Below are 17,522 nucleotides of genomic sequence, written 5' to 3'. Positions count from 1 at the left end.
AATCTCCAGTTCCTAAGGATAGTAGGTACTAGTGATACACACTACATACAGAAATGGAGTTCTTTCCACTCCACTCCTGCTGGAACTGCAAATCCCAACCACCTTCTGGCTCAAATCCAGCCCAGTCTTTGGGACTGACAAAAAACAACTGAGATACTCGCATATTACAAAAGCTTATTTAATTCCACAGACTCAAACATTCAATTCCAGAATTGCTGTCCTCCAAATCCCAATTATAAGTTGATTTTCAAAACAAAAATCACATTTCTTGGTGCCTTCTGTGAAGATGATGTTCCAACAGTAGGAGGTGCTCCCTCAGCCAGTCTACCACACAAGCTCTGATGCCCCTGGATAGTGATGTATCCAGGATTGCTTTTATTGCTTGGCAATTAACTGTTTCAAGTTGAACACACACACCCCCATCCCTTCCAGCTATGGCACTGAACAAAACGAGCCACAGAGCTAGATGATGACACGTGTGGAGGTTCAAGGAGCCAGAACACACAGAGCAGTCCTGTCTCTCCAAGTTTTGCAGTTACACTGCCAAACACACAGAGCAGTCCTGTCTCTCCAAGTTCTGCAACCCACAGGAGCTGCAGCAGTGCAGCTGACAGAGAGCAGTGCATGGCTGCAGTTCTGCCTCAGAGGGTCATATGCTTTTCTGGAGCTTGTTTGTGTGCTAAATAGAGAAAGAGGATACTGGACAGGGCACTAACTAGGAATATCACATCAAACCAACGGTGATAGAAGTTGAACTGGAGCTCTCCCAGGACCTCTGTGATAATGGTGCGGTATTCCGGAGGCATGCTCATGCGGATCAGGAGCACTGATGACACAAAGTACATTCCCTGCAAGGTAAAACAGGGACAGCAGTTACTGCCTCACCTCAGGCTCTGGGGCTACCAGGGGGCAGCACACAAAGTTACTGTTGTGTGTTTAAACACACACAAGGCATGCATGCAGAAATGCAAGTGGGTAAGCCTACAGTTCTCCATACTCACCATTATCTGTGCCAACAGCAGAACAATAACATTGGAGGACTTGCTGCTGGAAATGGCATAGAAGAACTAGGTAAAAAAACCCAAAACACATTGGAAATAAGCAGTTAGGTAAGTCTGATGTGTCTTAGGACAGCGTGAAAGGAACAACCATTATCTGTGCCAACAGCAGAACAATAACATTGGATGACTTGCTGCTGGAAATGGCATAGAATAACTAGGTAAAAAAACCCAAAAACATTGGAAATAAGCAGTTAGGTAAGTCTGATGTGTCTTAGGATGAAAGGAACATTTTTTTCATCTCAAAATACCCCATCAAAACCATACATTCTAGAGGGCTACCTGTAAACTACTCTCATAAACCTCAAACTTTTATAAACCTTCCATAAATTTTCATAAACCCTAGTCTGCATCAATCTTCCCCAGCCAGCTGCACCTTGTGTTAAAAATCACAAAACAATACACACAAATCTAAGCATAGGTACCAAAGGCCAGGTCAAGTCAATGAGTCACAGGTCTGTTCAGTTAATGCTTTCAGTCTTACCAGCAGCTTAAATTAAGTAATGCAAATGCTTTTAATCACATCTCATTAACCTTACTAATAAGCCTTGGCTACAGCATCGTTTTGAACCCTTGCTTACATTTAACATCTAGATCCCTTCCTGACAGAGACTGGGGAAATATTCTGCAAAAGGTATTCTTCCTACCTTCCTCCCTCTGCAAGAATTTATATTCAGACATTTAAACATAAATACATATTGAAAGTTTATACAGCACTTGTTCCATCAAAAGGTAGAGATCTTATAATGAATTTCCCTGTGTAAAAACACTTAACAGTCCTAGTTCTTACCTTTGTAAGTGTGATTAACAACCCTCTAATAGAGGTAACAATGATTATTCCAACAAGAATAAAGGAAATGTGCTGAGACCAGAATTTGACCTGTATCAACAAGAAGAACACAGTAAAAACTTTAACACTAACTTCATTTACACCACCTTGTATAGCTGCTAGTTCTTCAGGGTCTTTCTCTCTCCTAATTGTACAGATATCTACTGTAGACAAGGTTTATATAACGGACATTTTCACAAATGTATTAGCAACTGTTTACTCCAAACACAAGAGAAGGAGATTTAGTTTATACCAATCACAAAGAATCCCATCATAGATTGTGTAAATGACAGAACAACCATTTGCATAAAAAAATCAAAATTACTTTGGAGCTGAATGTATTCATCTAAGCAGATTGTCTAAAGTGCTTCTATTTCTCAAAAAAAAAACTCCAAAAAACAATTCACTGCCTCTCTGGCAAGACTACATCCCCTTCTCAGCACAAAACCAGTGTGAAAGCAACATGCATGGTGCATTTTCCTTTCTTCCTCAATAAGTCAAAAGGAAAGCCATATTCTCAGGGTCTATCACTTTCTCCCTGGCAGCAGGATGATTTTATTTAGATAAGATATGAATTGCTGAAAAGGCTGCAAGAATTAATAAAGGCTCACATCAAACTGGATTCCCAGGTAATTTACAGTGATCTCAATTCCTCTTGTGACTGGATCAGTCTTCCCCACACGGTCAAATACAATATTGATGGTTGCCTGCAAGAGATGGATTTACATTCAAGAACAAAAAGGCAAAAGCATTTCTCACTCTCACAGGTGAGGCTCATTGTACCACCAAGAAAAGGGCAGGGGGTGGTCAGATTGCCAAAGGCAGCACAAAACACATCCATGTAAGAATTACTGGTGTAATGCTGTATAGAAAAAGCCAGATCCAGTGCTTTATTTCAATCAAGGGCCAGTTTCTTTCAGAATTTCTGGATTTTAACTAGAGCATTACTTAATGAGCTGCATGCATAACATGATCTACACAGCGTATATTTGCACACATCCACAAAAATGAAATAAAACATTTACATACCATGAAGATTTTCCAGACACAATAGATGGAGAAAAAATAACCCAAAAAGTTAAAGTATTTTCCCTGGAAAGTTTTGGAATACTCTATTCTCTCCTGGAAACACAAAATACAAAAAGGCAAAAGCATTTCTCACTCTCACAGGTGAGGCTCATTGTACCACCAAGAAAAGGGCAGGGGGTGGTCAGATTGCCAAAGGCAGCACAAAACACATCCATGTAAGAATGTAATTCTGTAATGTAATTCATCAATGTAATCAATTCATCAATGTAATGTAAGAATGTAATTCATCATTACTGATGTAATGCTGTATAGAAAAAGCCAGATCCAGTGCTTTATTTCAATCAAGGGCCAGTTTCTTTCAGAATTTATGGATTTTGAAGAAACTAGAGCATTACTTAATGAACTGCATGCATAGCATAATGTATGCAGGGTATATCTGCATACATACACAAAAAATTAAATAAAACATTTACATACCATGAAGATTTTCCAGACACAATAGATGGAGAAAAAATAACCCAAAAAGTTAAAGTATTTTCCCTGGAAAGTTTTGGAATACTCTATTCTCTCCTGGAAACACAAAATAAGGGAGAGGGAGGAGAACATTAAAAAATATGTCATTTTCACAGTCACCCACAACATAAAATTATGGTGGAGCACCAACAGTACCAAACACAGCCCTATCTTTCTACATATTTTAATTCAAATGTTTCTGAACTCCTAAGTGTTAATTCATAAGCTTGTAAATAGTTATAGGGCCATGGGGCAGACTCAAGGATGGATCTGACTGTCATCTAGCTCTGAAGTTAAAGGAACAGACCCTCAGTCCACTGCATTACAACATTTCACCATTTACCTATTGAACAGGTTTCAATTTCTCATAACACATGTACTCTTTCAAACCACTCTGACCTCCCAACACCCATCTGGGCAGTTATTTGCTGTGTACCTTTGTTGCATGCAAGTCAGCAGTTTCCAGGAAAAGCTGCCGACTCAATTCTTCCAGGGCATCCACTTCTTGCTGGATAAGGGACAGATCTGGCAAACCAACATAGTCAAGGCTAGAACACATCATGAATTCTTAATTAAGAAAACATTCCCCACCTTCAGCTCAAGGGCCACATCTAATGGTTTGGTCTCTTCCTAGATCCAGATCAGCTTTGTAATTCAGTCTTTATGGTCCTCATTAAAACAGCAAGAAATAAATCTGAAGGATGAACCTGATGCACACTACTCCAGTTTAAGGAGGAAGGCAGGACACAGTATTCAGGCAGTCATGCAACAACCTCTTTGCCTGGGAAACACATCACAGAATAGAACCAGAGCTCTCAAAAACTGCTGCTCCACTTTGATCAGTGTCCCTTGCCACTGAAGTGCATCTCACAATATGTCATCTCAGATCATCTTCATAAACAAAACTGCTGAGTAACTGCTGCAAGAGATTAGTGATTCCTATGAATAGTCTGTCAAATAGCCAAATTCTGATTTTAGCAGCTAGTGTGAAAGGAGAGGAAGAAGAGTCCTCAGCCTCAAATATGCAAAATGCACACTTCAAGCAGTCTGACAGAAATCATTGGTAAGCAACCCTGTTAAAGAAGTACAGATCCTTGTCATTCCCAAGAAATTCCTTCTACAGGAAACTGGATGATCTTCAAGGTCCCTTCTAACCCAAATCATTCTATCAATCTGTGGTAAGCGTGCACAGCAAGTGTCCCCTGACCTGCTGTACACCTCACTCATGGTGATGCAACAGAACATTTATAGAGCAGGGCAGAAACATAAAACTTTTGCCTGTGTCACAGTAAAATTGTGCCCAAGGCCTGGGCAAAAGGTCAGACAGTGCCAGAGAACAAACTTCCCAGGAGACATTAGGCTTGAAATGTGTTGAAACACAAATGCTTTGTGACTGTCCCAACTAACACTCTATCTCTCAAAACGAAGAAAGCTGGATCCACCTCCCAAGGCAGGTGCCAGCATGCAGATGAAGGATACTTTCACTGCCAGGAACAGATGTTGTAACACTTTTTATCATTCCCCAGAAGCCAGTGGGTCTGTTATGCACTTCTCCTCTCTGGAACATTGTCCTGTGAGCCACTGCTATCCTGAAAGAACAGAAAACACAAGTCCTTAGGAATGTAATATTCTTATGAAAAATCAAAACAAGAAAAAAGAAAAAAAATCTACCAGTTTCTTAGAAGATGCTGTTAAACTAAATTCACCAAAAATAGATGACCCTTTTTTCTTCCCCTAAACACCAATCCCACTACATAAAATTATCCTGATTAGGTCTGGAGTGGAGCCCAGATCTAATCAAGTGAGATTCAATGAGACACTTCCCAAGCCTTCCATTCAGGATCCTGTTCCAACCCTCAAGGGATGTAAACCCAGTTAAACATTTAGAATTCAAATGGATTTCTCAGTCATGTAATAAGTTGCTTTCCTTTCCTCCAATGCATGACTGTTATCTCCAGTTCAGGAATTAGAAGACTTCTGATGCTCCTCCCTCCCCTTGGACACCTCTTCTTTATCAGGGCACATCCGCCTTTTCCATGGAGCTATGAGCTCTGGATGGTGTGCAGAGCACTCTCTGGTATGCTGTCACTCACTGCTGGGCTGCATGACAAGCTGCTATGAAGCAGAAACACACAAATCCATTCTTGGACTGAACCACTGGATGCTTCAGGCGATCTGAACGTGACTCCTGAAGTTAATTCCAACACTCCAGCAGCAGCAGCTGCGTATCGTCCCTCACACTTCCATGTGCACCACAGCATAATCCCCACCAGCAGTGTTGGCTTCTGGTCTCCTTCCCTCACATTTCTCCCCACTGAAATTTGTGAGCAAGTTATCCATTCCTAAGCTGAAAGCTATTCACAGCATTCTCAGGATGATGCATGATTCTGTGGTGTTTAGTCCCTTTCTGTAGCTGCAGCCAGCATTGCTGCATTTGGCACTGAGCCCTCTTCAAGGATGTTGATAAGTAGCGTAATAAAAAAAAAATTTAAAAATCATTCCATCATTCCTTTGACATCAGCAAAAGAAACACCCTTGGGGCACCCTACATACAGATAAAAGCACATATGGCCACAGACTACAAATAACAGAGATCTTAGAATCCTTAGATCGCTGCCAAATGTAAGAAATGCATTTTTAATCCTTGCTTTCTTCACAGTACACAGATTCACATGGTCCATCCCAAATGATCCACAGCATTGCAGCAAAAATGCAGCAGTGTCCAGGTGAAACACGTTACAGATACACAAAGGCAAATCTTCTCTTTTTAGAGGTGGCAGGGATCTCTGTATCCACACAGCAGCCAGGAGTTCTGGAGACCTCACAGAGAGGATCCACAGGCAAACCCCACACACTCTGCACGTAGATTGGTAATGACAGTGTGTGGTACTTGCATGTCACATCAGCTGATCTGACTCTAACATGACACAAATGAAGCAATGCCATCAAAATGCTGGCATTTCAAAGCTGAGGATTAGTTATGTCACACCTGCAGGAACAAGTATAAAGAATCTGACAGCCTTAGAGGTGAGTTTCTGTAAGGCTTTACTTGATTGTGCTCAGGAAGGAGAGAAAAGTGATTCCTGTGCAAAAACCATCAGGGCAAACAACTTTCACCACCTATCTCCTACTGACTAGAAAGCCAGCATGAATAAGGGTTGGCATGAGAAGAAATGTCAGGATCAGCAAAGAAAACAAAAAGTTTTATGTTCTATTGCCTTACAACTCTTGTGCTCACTGTTAATTTCTGAACTGTCAGTAGTACTGAGAAGGTGGTCAGCACATCATTGACAACTAATGGAACTGCAGCATTTACCCTGAGCTGGAGAATACTGCCATTCCCACTTGTTCTGCCAATTACTTGGTTGCATTTGGACTGATACATATCTAACCTTTTAAATTTGGCTTTACACGAGCAAACAGTCTAATCATGCAAGCCCACTGCTCCCTGTCAAAGCTAAAAAGAGAACAAGAATCTACAGAACTCAAGCTTCTGCTACTTCTTACACAGTTCTGAGACTACTTAGTTTTGCACATTGTTTTGGGTTTTTAGTTGGGTTTTTTTAAACATATACATGAGTTTCATTATAATTCCCAAGTGACTAATACATGGCTCTTCATAATGGTTGGGAAGTTGCCATATTCCAAAGATTTCCTGGTCATAGAAAGGCATGAATGTGCTAGTTAGTTACAAGCCTCTGGCATCCTGACTTTTACCCCAACATCACTCTCCCTGAACCAGAGGTCCAAAAACACAGTACAAAACAAAAGAGCAGAGTCAGAAACAGCACTACACAGTATCTTTTAACTGTGGCATTCTTTTAGAGTGCTTCCAGTCAATTAAATCAATTAAACCTCAGTAATTAAATTCTCTCACTACTTATCATCTCACACATGACCACAGAGTTAACAGTTGTTCACTACTTAACATTTTCAAAGGGGAAGGAGATTATGCTTTAACTACACTTCTATCAGCTAATACTCATCAGCAGACACACACATGGTGATAAATTTGGCAAAGTTGTATCTAAGCTCCCCTGCACATGTTAAAAGGTTCCATTGAAACTTTAAGGCACCAAAAGTAAAGTTTAGGAGACTGTCGTGTCAGACAGCCAAACCTTTGAAGTAACTCCAGTAAGTGGATTTATTCTGCACTACTAGCAAGATGTGAAATATTTAATACTGATATGAAATATGCAGACAAAATTCTTTCCAGTGTAAATGAAATGGCATGGTTTCTGAAAGTAGGGGTTTTTTTAGCTTGGGGGACATGGAATAAGCTAAACCAATGCCACCAGAGTTCTGATGGCACATTGGTATACTACAATATATCCACACTAGCAATGTTTTGCAACTCTGCAAAACTTAACCAACATGAACCTTGCTGTTTGCAAGACTATAGCTGTGTCCACACCAGCTCACTACCCTGCTTCAGCTTTGACCAGGATCCACAATATGTACAAACCACTTTCTGTCCTGAAACCACGAGTAAGAGCCAGCTGCAGTGCCCTAAGTGTCCCTGACTCAGCAGCAGAGAAAGGTGCCCATCCTACAGATTAGTTATGCTGCCAGCAGAGAGTTACAAATGGTCTTGGAAGCCTAATCTGTGCCACTGCAGCCACAAAGGGCACTGCTTAGTGCTAAAAACAGTCATGCATCAGGCCAGAACAAAACGCCACACAGCTCAACCCAATTCAGATTTCAAGAACCATCTTATACCAAATAAATAATTTCGTGCTACTGTTGTCCTCTCACCTTTTCTTCTTGCTAACAATCATGTCCATGGTCTGAAGGAGTCGTCGCTCCAGAGCCAGAATATCTGCATCTGTCACATTCCTGCAAAATAAAGACCCCAGTTAGGCCTGCTACCCCATTTCAGAGGAGATGTGCACATGCCTATGAGGCAAAGAAAAGCCTGTATAAGGGGAATATGCAGAGTAATGGCAATGGTTCTAGCATGCAGACATGACAACAGCTAGATTCAGAAAAAAAGTTAGAAAAAAAATTGAGACAATGCCATAGGAAAAGTAAAAAACAATCTCAAAAAGCTTGACAAGTACTTCACAAGGCTGAAGTTACCTGAGAAAGTAGGACATGTAAGTGTATGGACAGTTGACAGCCCCAAATCCTGACAGCAAAGCCATGAGTGTCACCCCAATCACACCAACACGGCTGATGAGCTGTTCTATAGACAGGATTCCTGAGGGAAGGAAAAATATGGCATCAGCAACCTTGCTCTCTTCACTCTGCTCCACACTTGGTGCCTTCCTAACATAACATAGAGCTGCTTAATTAATCTGACTGCCTTCCCACTGCAGTGACCCCAGGTAACAGGAAGGACAGACAGGGACTAGGAAAAGAAAGGGGTAGGAAGCTTCCCTCAAAAATCACATTACCCTGCTTAGAAACAGGGATGGGGAATTCCAGGTATGAAGAAACTTAAGACAGATATATGGATATGTGGAGAGGACTAAATATCAATATTTTGGTTCCAAACTAATAAAACATGTTTGCCATTTGCTGAGGTGGAACTCAGATCTTCAACGAGGCACTTCTAAAGGAGTGTCTTCCAGAAAGGCACTTTGCAATTATCACCAAACCATTTGGTCCTGGCAAACTGGCCTAAAAACATCTGAACTCCCATCCCATCAGAAACGACCCCTCCAGATCAGATACAAGCTGTGCTTGTAGGACAGTGTGGCTGGGAAGCTTAAACTGCTCCTGGCTGTTCAGTGTTCATCTGGTTGACACCAACATGTTGTTGAGGTGACCACCAAGGTCTTCTACCTGAGCACCAAGTAGACTCCAAAACATGTAATTCAACATGAACATCAAGCCCATGCTGTAACCATCACCAAGCACTGAAGCTGCATTTATTCTTAACCACAGACCTCAACCTGTCTTTCCAGGACACAGTGCCATGTGTAGTAAACACCAGTCACTTTATAGGGAGCTGGTTACAGAGCAGCTGCCACACACAGCACATTTAGAGCTTACACGATTGCAAAGCTGAGATGGCTGAGCGCCAAACCACATTTCATGCTTCAGAGAAGTGGAATGAATGATGAAAACAAGGCAAAAAGACTTCACAAAGGGAAACTGAGACAGCCAGTCATGTGCAGCTGCACAGAGATTTACAGGAGCTACAGAATGTGCTACAATACACTGGCCTTTTGCCCCACACACTGTCAGACTGCAGCACTTAAAACAGAGGTGCCTTCAAAATGACATGACATTCCACTGGTGGGAGCAATGCTTCCCCATGAAACTCACACGTAAAGTGAATCAATGCTCCATCAACTCAGAGGTAGGAGCTTTATTAGAATACTGGTGTGTCACTAAGCATAACCTTCCATAACAAGCTCCCAAAGTCAGGTTTGTTAGATAAGCTGAGCATTTTGTACACAGATATATTCACCAATTTCCATGAAACTGACTGAATTTCACCTGTTGGGAACAATATCCAAACAATTTTCCAGTGCAGAGGAAACAGAAGGGCAATATAAGATACACAGGTAACTCCACTGACAAACAGTCTGGTTCTAACAGCATTCCTTCAGCACAGCCAGGCACATGCCAGCTCTGTTGGACCCAAACTAGCCCAAGTGCACACAGTATCTTCACACTGAAAATACTCATGACCACAACAGAGACACCCAAGCTGATTCTGTACACAAACAGCTCTGGCTTCCAGCAGGATTTACCAACCCACACTCCAGTCCCGTGCAGCTGCACAGCCTCTGGGCTCAGGCACTGCAGGAATCTGTACCACAGCCAGCACAACTACCAGGCCCCTTGCTGGCTACAGTCTGTGCAGCTCTGGAGTTTAGGCACACTGCTGTGTTGTGGACAGAACTAGACAGCCACTCATGCTAAACTCATCTGATTTTAGCCACAAGAAAGAAAAACTTGACTGAAAAAACATCAGATTACGGACTGGTTGTTGATCTGCTTAAATAAACTAGGTTTAGTCTCCACAATAGAAAGAAGTAGGTAAATAAAAATTGTGATCAACTTTTTATGGAGATAAAGCTTCTGTGTCCTCAAAAGAACACCATGTCCTTACACTAGTCTAGGTTCAATTAGAACTTACTTCCTTCAAGTTTTCCTGAAAGAAAACTAATGAAAATAATCCAGATGTATCCAGCCACTTCTGTCAGTCTGACAACCTTCACATTGCAGATTTCAAAGCAGAGCTGACCCTCAGTTTCAGGAACTGCTTTCTACAGTCCCAGCTGCAGAGCTGAGATAATAATAGCTCCAAAATAAAAGTGAAATAACAAAGTCTATTTGCAGGAAGGAAGAAATCAGCAAGAAAATGAAACTCACCATGTTTTGGGCTGAGGATAGGAAATGGATCCCCCAGCTTCCAGAAGAAATACATGAATGTCAACCACACAACACATGCAAAAAGTAGTTTCTGTCTGTGCACTAATGGAGAGGAGAAAGGGAGTGTTTAAAATAGGCTCTTCCTTTAGGGTTTTTTATAGCTTTCAACATTTCTGCATTGATCTAAATGCTACTTTGAGAACTGGTGGCCAAAGCAAGTGTCACCTGACAAAGGTACAGCCTGCAGTGTGCACCCCTTCACCTCCCACAAGGCTCCCCTGTCCACATGGGACCATTTCACTGCTTCTCTCTTGTGTGAGCTTGAATGTGAATTTTAAATATTTCATCTTCGTGGCAAAACTATACATTTAATATTCCCAACCTACGTGCCTAAGCTTCACACAAAAGAATGATGTGTCTAGTGTCCATGAGCCCATGGAAGAGGCCTCATCCAGACAGCAGAAACAAAACCAGCAAAAGTAATTTACTGAACTTTTCTGCTTCAGAAGTGATTTATTGAGCTTCTCTGCCTCATTTCTTTTGCCCCCTAGCAGAAAAACACAGCCCTGCCAAGGGTTGCAGAGTTTGGCTGCAAGCTTAAAATTGCAAAGGAACAAATCCCAGTAATATTACTCTGAAGTGCTCAACTTTCTGTTGAAACCCATGAAGAAAAGCAGCATTTGCTGGGGTCATGTGAAGCATCTCCTGACTGTTCAATGAATGGTTCATGATAAAGCATGAAGCTCCAAAGAGAAGATATTTAGCCAGAACAAAACCAGGGCAAGGAGGGAGGTACAAGGACAGTAACCAAAATTATTTCTAATTTGCATTTCTAGGTTCAAATTAGCAGCTCCTCTCCCACAAACCAAGTACTCACATAATCTGATATTGCTCACAACAAAGTAACCAATGTAGAAGGGCACCATGAAGACCAGGATGAGCAAAATGACACACAGGTTCAGCTTCCAATGAAAATACCGAGAGCTGAAATAAAGCCAAAATACTGATTAACATAACATCATAATACAACAAATTTCTCAAAGAAAATTGCATGTCAGTGAAATCTTTTCAACTACATCAAGCAATGAATAATATTGGCTTAGCATATAGAATAATCTGGATTTCTTTTTTATTAGGGTAGAAGAGAGGGAGTTGTTTGGTTTGGGGTTTTGTGTGGTTTTATTTTTAAATACAGAGGTCAAGAATGTCTATTTAAAACTAAATAACTGTCCAGAAAACCACAGTGGGTATTTTATCAAATACTGTATTTTATATGGTGACTAATGCCAGTTGCAGCATGATTCATGTGACTGACTGCTCATCCAGTTTAACAGTAAATTAAAACTAAATATAAGCAGTAATTAATTTTCCAATGAACAGCTGAGTCAAAAAAAGAGCTAATTCATACTGAAAAGACTAAAAATATTTATGTTGATAAATCAGCATGTTTCACTTCAGAGTGAATTCTCATCTGCAAGACTTTGCAAAGCAAGGTTTTATAAATACATATATAGATCAATATGATGAACACTCCTCTGACCAAATTGGAGTAGTCAAATGCAGGTGAGATTCATCTTGGCTGAACTGAACTTTCAATTTACTTGAACAGGAAAATACATGTCCCCATTCCCAACATTAACTCATATCCTTTTTATCCTCAGGGAAGAAGAAATGACAAGGATCCTTGTCACTTTTTCCTAACTAATTCAGAAGCAAACATTTTCATCTATACTGAAGTGCAGCCCTTTTTTGAAACTTATAAAAGCATTCTCCCCAGTGATCTCTCTGGCTTCCAGCCCCATTCATTAATAACATACAGAACTAACATTACCTTTCATCACTTCTGTACTTCTTTCCTTTCAACCCCTTTGACTGCTCTCTTATACTTGTATGATGAGATATAATAAGAAACCCAACTTAGCCTCTACATGTTATTGTTCTATCTTCTCTTTCCTACTGACTTCCAAAGATGACAGTTTTTAACATCACCTTTATGTAAAAGTCTTCATCCTATTGTTGAGGAGGGATTCACCTCTGATTCACAAATCCTGCATTGTTACAGACCTAGCTTTCACTCCACAATTAGCTTCACATCTTATTCACTCCTCTGACCACCAAAGAAAAACCAGTGCTTAAGCATTCTGTACTCTTTAGCATCTGAAAAGTGCTCTTAGCATGATCTGAAGAGTTACAATACTTCCATAAAAGAAATAATTTCTTTTAACTCCACAAATAGAGAACGTCAAAGGCGAAAGCCTTGCCCTAAGGACCTACACCAATTGTTAATAGCAACTGCCTTGAAAATTGGAAGCTTATGGCTACTACTCCCATCTTCTGTCAAATAAATAAATGCTGCTGCACAAACATCTTCACTGAGCTGCTGACAGTTTTCTCCTGTGATTTCCCCAATCCACAACTAATCCATCAATTTAGAAGTTAGACTGAAGATGCTGCAGAGCACCAGGCAGGCCAGATCCCAGTGGGTTCCCAGACTCACCTGCTGTTCAGCACTCCCAAAATCTCGAAGATGATGAGCTCAAACATGGTACAAGAGAATGCAAAAGTCACAGAGAAGATCACCTGGACCACATACTGTCGCACCTGCAATGCAGAGAAAATCCAGAGACATCAGGCACTTACATTTCTGGAATGGCATCCTGATATCCTCAGATAACAAATACTAAGGTATGATGGCCCTCAACTGGGTCTCTTGCTTACAGGCACCAAGCCCTTTATCTGCCAAAAGCCTCTTGGAAAACAGAGGGCAAACTCACACACTAAGAGAGCTCTTTTACATTAGCCTTAGTTTTAAAAATAAAATCCACATCAGAAAAACTGCTGGGGTCTGAATTTGGCTTGCACCTAAACCATGTCTGACCTAGACTACCATCTCATACTTAACTACAGATAAGAGAATGGCATTTTTATCCTATCCAATCCTCACAACCAACTCAGCTGCAATTGACACATCTCACTAACTTTAAAATTAACCACTAGATTTGATTTTGTCTCAAGAATTTCACCTTATGTAAGGTGGGCTTACCCACCTTTAAAAGGCAAAACAGTTCCCTCAGTTTCCTTTTACCCCTGCATCTCCTCCATATTTCTTTCTATTTAACAGTAGCCAGTATGGAAACTTTCAGTGGCCACAGAAGAACCCATTCCCTCAGATATCTACGAGTCTTTCACACAGAAGCACAAGAGGAAAGTAAAAAGAAAGTAACTGCAGATAAGATAAAAGGGATGGAAGAGAGGAATAAGGCTAAATGCAGTTTTAAAAATATTAAATACTTCCATAATTAGGGGTATTTAAGATACTTTTTTTTAAGATACAGACTTGTAATGAAAGGTTCCTTCTCACCTCATAATCCTTGAAGAGCTTTCGCATGAAGAAGAGCCACCCAAATCCAAAGAACAGCACCTGCAGAAGAGATGAAGCACTCAACATTTGCATCCTGCAACTTGCCAAACACAAACCCACTGCACTGCTGACTGCAAATTAAACAACTGGAAGGAAAAGAGCCAACCCAAAGCACCCAAGATCCACAAAAGATTAAAACTTGCCACGGTACCATGGAAAAAAATCATGTTTTAAATAACTAAGTGTAGCAGACACAAAATGCTATGGCCTTAAGGAAGATCCAGTCAAGACAACAGATTTTGGTGTTCCTAAATGCTCAGAATTCCTCAGTTCCTGGCCTACCAGAATCCTTTGCACTCTTGATTCTTGTTTTACTCTTGTAATCTACAGAACTACAGCCTATGGGCTTTTTTACAGGAAATACAGAAATGGATTTTCTGTATTTGTTTCAAAGCAAACACCTGAGTGTCCACCAGCTACACATCTTCTAGGGATGAGTGAATTTTAGCACAGTGTTGTCAAGCCTCCCATGGGTAGTCCCATCTATTCCCCATAAGGCTGGAAGGGAGTGTAATGATTTAAAATAACCCAAGCAAAAAGAGAATCCAGGGAATACTCAGTGTTTTTTACAGAAGTAGCTTTGTCCGAGGCAAAGGCAAAATTCAGTGCATGTCAGACATCACGGAATAAAGTCAGTGTATCTCCTCAGAGCACAGGGAAAAGGCCAGAGCTTTCTGCCGTGGAGATGAGAAACATTCAAAGACAAAACCAAAGGAATTATTGTGGATTTTTACTTCCCTGCACATCAGGAGTAACCACAGTGGCAAAGGTGACACACTAACATCATTTACAGACAATGAATACCTGGAATGCTGGGCAACAAGAAGAAGAAGATCAAACACAGCTGCCTTGAAAGAACAACTGAAATAGCAATGAGGTCGAATGAGTGATTTGTAATTTGTTTGAGGAGGACTTCAGACTTTAAAGTAGCTGCTAGCAAAAAGGAAAGATATTCCATAAGCCTCCTATCTCAGGGTCATAAGCTAAATAAGTATGATAAGCAAATGAGACCTACATCAAGTAATTCCACATTTAACAGTGAGAAAAAGGTAGAGACAAACTCTTCAAAAAGAAGTAAAAGATGAACAGATGAGTAGGTACAATAACCAAAAACTAAACAAGATTAGACTCTCCTTGTGCTAGGGACTGTTCAAAAGCAAAGAAAGACATTTTGGTAAAAGTTCACACTCTAAGACACTGCAGGTGAATGTAAATCCAGCAAAATCTTGAGCATTTGACAATTACATGCAGCAACATGAACATCTAACTTGGTGCTGTTGAAGGCAATGAGAGGCTTCAAAGCTGACATCAGAAATGAAAGAAAAGCTATTAGATAAGTTAGGGCTCAGAACTCAAAGCAAAAAAAGTGTGAGTTTTTGTTCCGGGTGAATTGTTAACAGTAGTACAGCTAAGCTCTAACCCAAACCCTAACCTTCAAGCCACCAAGAGTGAAAAAGCACGTTGTAAGCAAAAAATAAAAGTATTATAAAATGGGAGGGCATTGTTCTTCTAAGAAACAGCCACAAGCTGTCCTGAAAACTGTCAGGAATTAGGGTTGTGCACTGAAATCTATCTAAGACAACCACTGAAAGGGGAAAGGTTCCTTTCCCTCAGCTCATCCCTCATCAGTACAGAACAAAACTTTCACACCAGCTCAGCAGCTTCAATCAGATCCCTCTGTGATCCACTTAAAGGCACTTCCACCTGGTCCAACTGCTTGGGACCAGCCTTGTCGAGAAACACCACAAACCGAGCACTCGGTAGAGACCAGCAAGGTGAATTTCCCTGCCTGTCCCAAGTGGAGAAAGTTAAATTTAAACGCAAGCAGAGCTCGGTTCTCCCGGGCCGGGCCCGGGCTCCCCTCAGGGTCCGCGTGCAGCACTGCGCATGCGCGCCCCCGGGCACCGCCCCCGCGCTTCCCCAGGCACGGACGGGGCGCAGGGAGAGGGACGCCCGGTGGCGGCGGGACCCCCGCGCTCCCTCGCCCTTCTCCCGGCCACCGGCGGGGAAGGGGGCGCGTACCTGTGAGGTGAACATGATGCTGGAGTCGATGAGGAAGCTCATGGCGGCGCCCAACGCTGCCCGCCCCGCCGCGCTTCCGCCTCCGGTGGCGGCGGTGCGCAGGCGCCCCGCCCTCCTCGCGGCGGCGGGCGGGGCCAGGGCGGGGAACATGGCGGGGTCGCCGTGAGGGGAGCGGGGGCACGGCCGCCAAGCTGAGCCCTGCGAACCTCAGCTGCCCTCAGCAGCCGCGGGAAGGGCACCCGCTGCTGGCCTGGGGTGTGCGAGGCGCAGAGAGAAGGGGAGGGTGGACACCGGCCTCTGAGGGAATTGGGATTGTTCAGCCTGCAAAAGAACGGCTTAGGGTGACCTAATGGCAGCCTTGCCGTGTGTGAAGGGAGCCGGCAAGAAAGATGGAAAGGGGCTTTGTGCAAGAGCATGGAATGGCAGGACAAGGGGGAATGGATTCAGACTGAAAGAGGGCAGGTTTAGATTAAACATTACAAAGAAATTATTTACTGTGAGGTTGCGAGGCGCAGAGAGAAGGGGAGGGTGGACACCGGCCTCTGAGGGAATTGGGATTGTTCAGCCTGCAAAAGAACGGCTTAGGGTGACCTAATGGCAGCCTTGCCGTGTGTGAAGGGAGCCGGCAAGAAAGATGGAAAGGGGCTTTGTGCAAGAGCATGGAATGGCAGGACAAGGGGGAATGGATTCAGACTGAAAGAGGGCAGCTTTAGATTAAACATTACAAAGAAATTCTTTACTGTGACGCTGGTGAGGCACTGGAACAGGTTTCCCAGAGATGTGGATGCCCCATCCCTGGAAGTGTTCAAGGCCAGGGTGGGTGAAGCTCCGAACAGCCTGGTCTGGTGGGTGTCCCTGACAGGGGTGTGGAACTGGATGGTCTTTAAGGGCTCTTGAAGACCCGAATAATTCCGTGATTCTGCCATTTCACCACCTAACAATTCCGTGATTCTGCCATTTCACCACTGAACAATTCCATGATTCTGCCATTTCACCACCGCCGTGAATTCCGTGATTCTGCCATTTCACCACCGCCATCACTCCTCTGCAGGGCAGCAGAGACGCCACAACTGCTCCTGGCCCATCTTCCCCCCCCTTAAGGGAACATTGATCTGGAGCCCTCTCCATCCTCCCTCCACTGCAGATGCCTTTCGGGACTTGCCATTGCAATATATCAAGGAATGGGGCCAGAAGGGAAGCAGAAGTGCAGACAGGGAATTTCCTGATGGCTATCGGTGTGAGATCCGATCCTTCATGTCACAGTCATGTTCCCACTTGACCTTCATGGCGTCTGAATCTTTTTCCTCTTAAATACACACCT

General features: G+C 42.4%; 1 protein-coding gene across 1 annotated transcript; it reads right to left on the bottom strand.

Annotated features, from left to right (window-relative positions):
* Window positions 1–162: 162 nt before the first annotated feature.
* GPR89B (G protein-coupled receptor 89B) lies at window positions 163–16,305 on the bottom strand. Its single transcript, XM_039713246.1, has 14 exons — window positions 16,202–16,305; window positions 14,120–14,179; window positions 13,256–13,359; window positions 11,636–11,742; window positions 10,759–10,860; window positions 8,509–8,629; window positions 8,185–8,265; window positions 4,909–5,018; window positions 3,866–3,954; window positions 3,394–3,486; window positions 2,499–2,594; window positions 1,849–1,938; window positions 1,002–1,067; window positions 163–848 (listed from the first exon to the last, which is right to left on the bottom strand). The coding sequence occupies exons 1-14, from the start codon at window positions 16,241–16,243 to the stop codon at window positions 642–644; spliced, it is 1,368 nt and encodes a 455-aa protein (XP_039569180.1). The 5' UTR covers window positions 16,244–16,305; the 3' UTR covers window positions 163–641.
* Between the last annotated feature and the right edge of the window lie 1,217 nt (window positions 16,306–17,522).

The sequence above is a fragment of the Passer montanus genome, unplaced genomic scaffold, assembly GCF_014805655.1.
Source record: "Passer montanus isolate IOZ18808 unplaced genomic scaffold, ASM1480565v1 scaffold28, whole genome shotgun sequence".
Classification (NCBI taxonomy): Eukaryota; Metazoa; Chordata; class Aves; order Passeriformes; family Passeridae; genus Passer; species Passer montanus.
This window is presented reverse-complemented; position numbering and strand designations above follow the sequence as displayed.

Coding starts and splice junctions, on each gene's coding strand:
- GPR89B (XM_039713246.1), bottom strand. CDS start 16,243: ATGAGCTTCCTCATCGACTCCAGCATCATGTTCACCTCACAG. Junction 3,955..4,908: donor ATCTGTTCCTGGCAGTGAAA/GTATCCTTCATC, acceptor TTGGTTTGCCAG/ATCTGTCCCTTATCCAGCAA. Junction 2,595..3,393: donor GTGTCTGGAAAATCTTCATG/GTATGTAAATGT, acceptor CATCTCTTGCAG/GCAACCATCAATATTGTATT.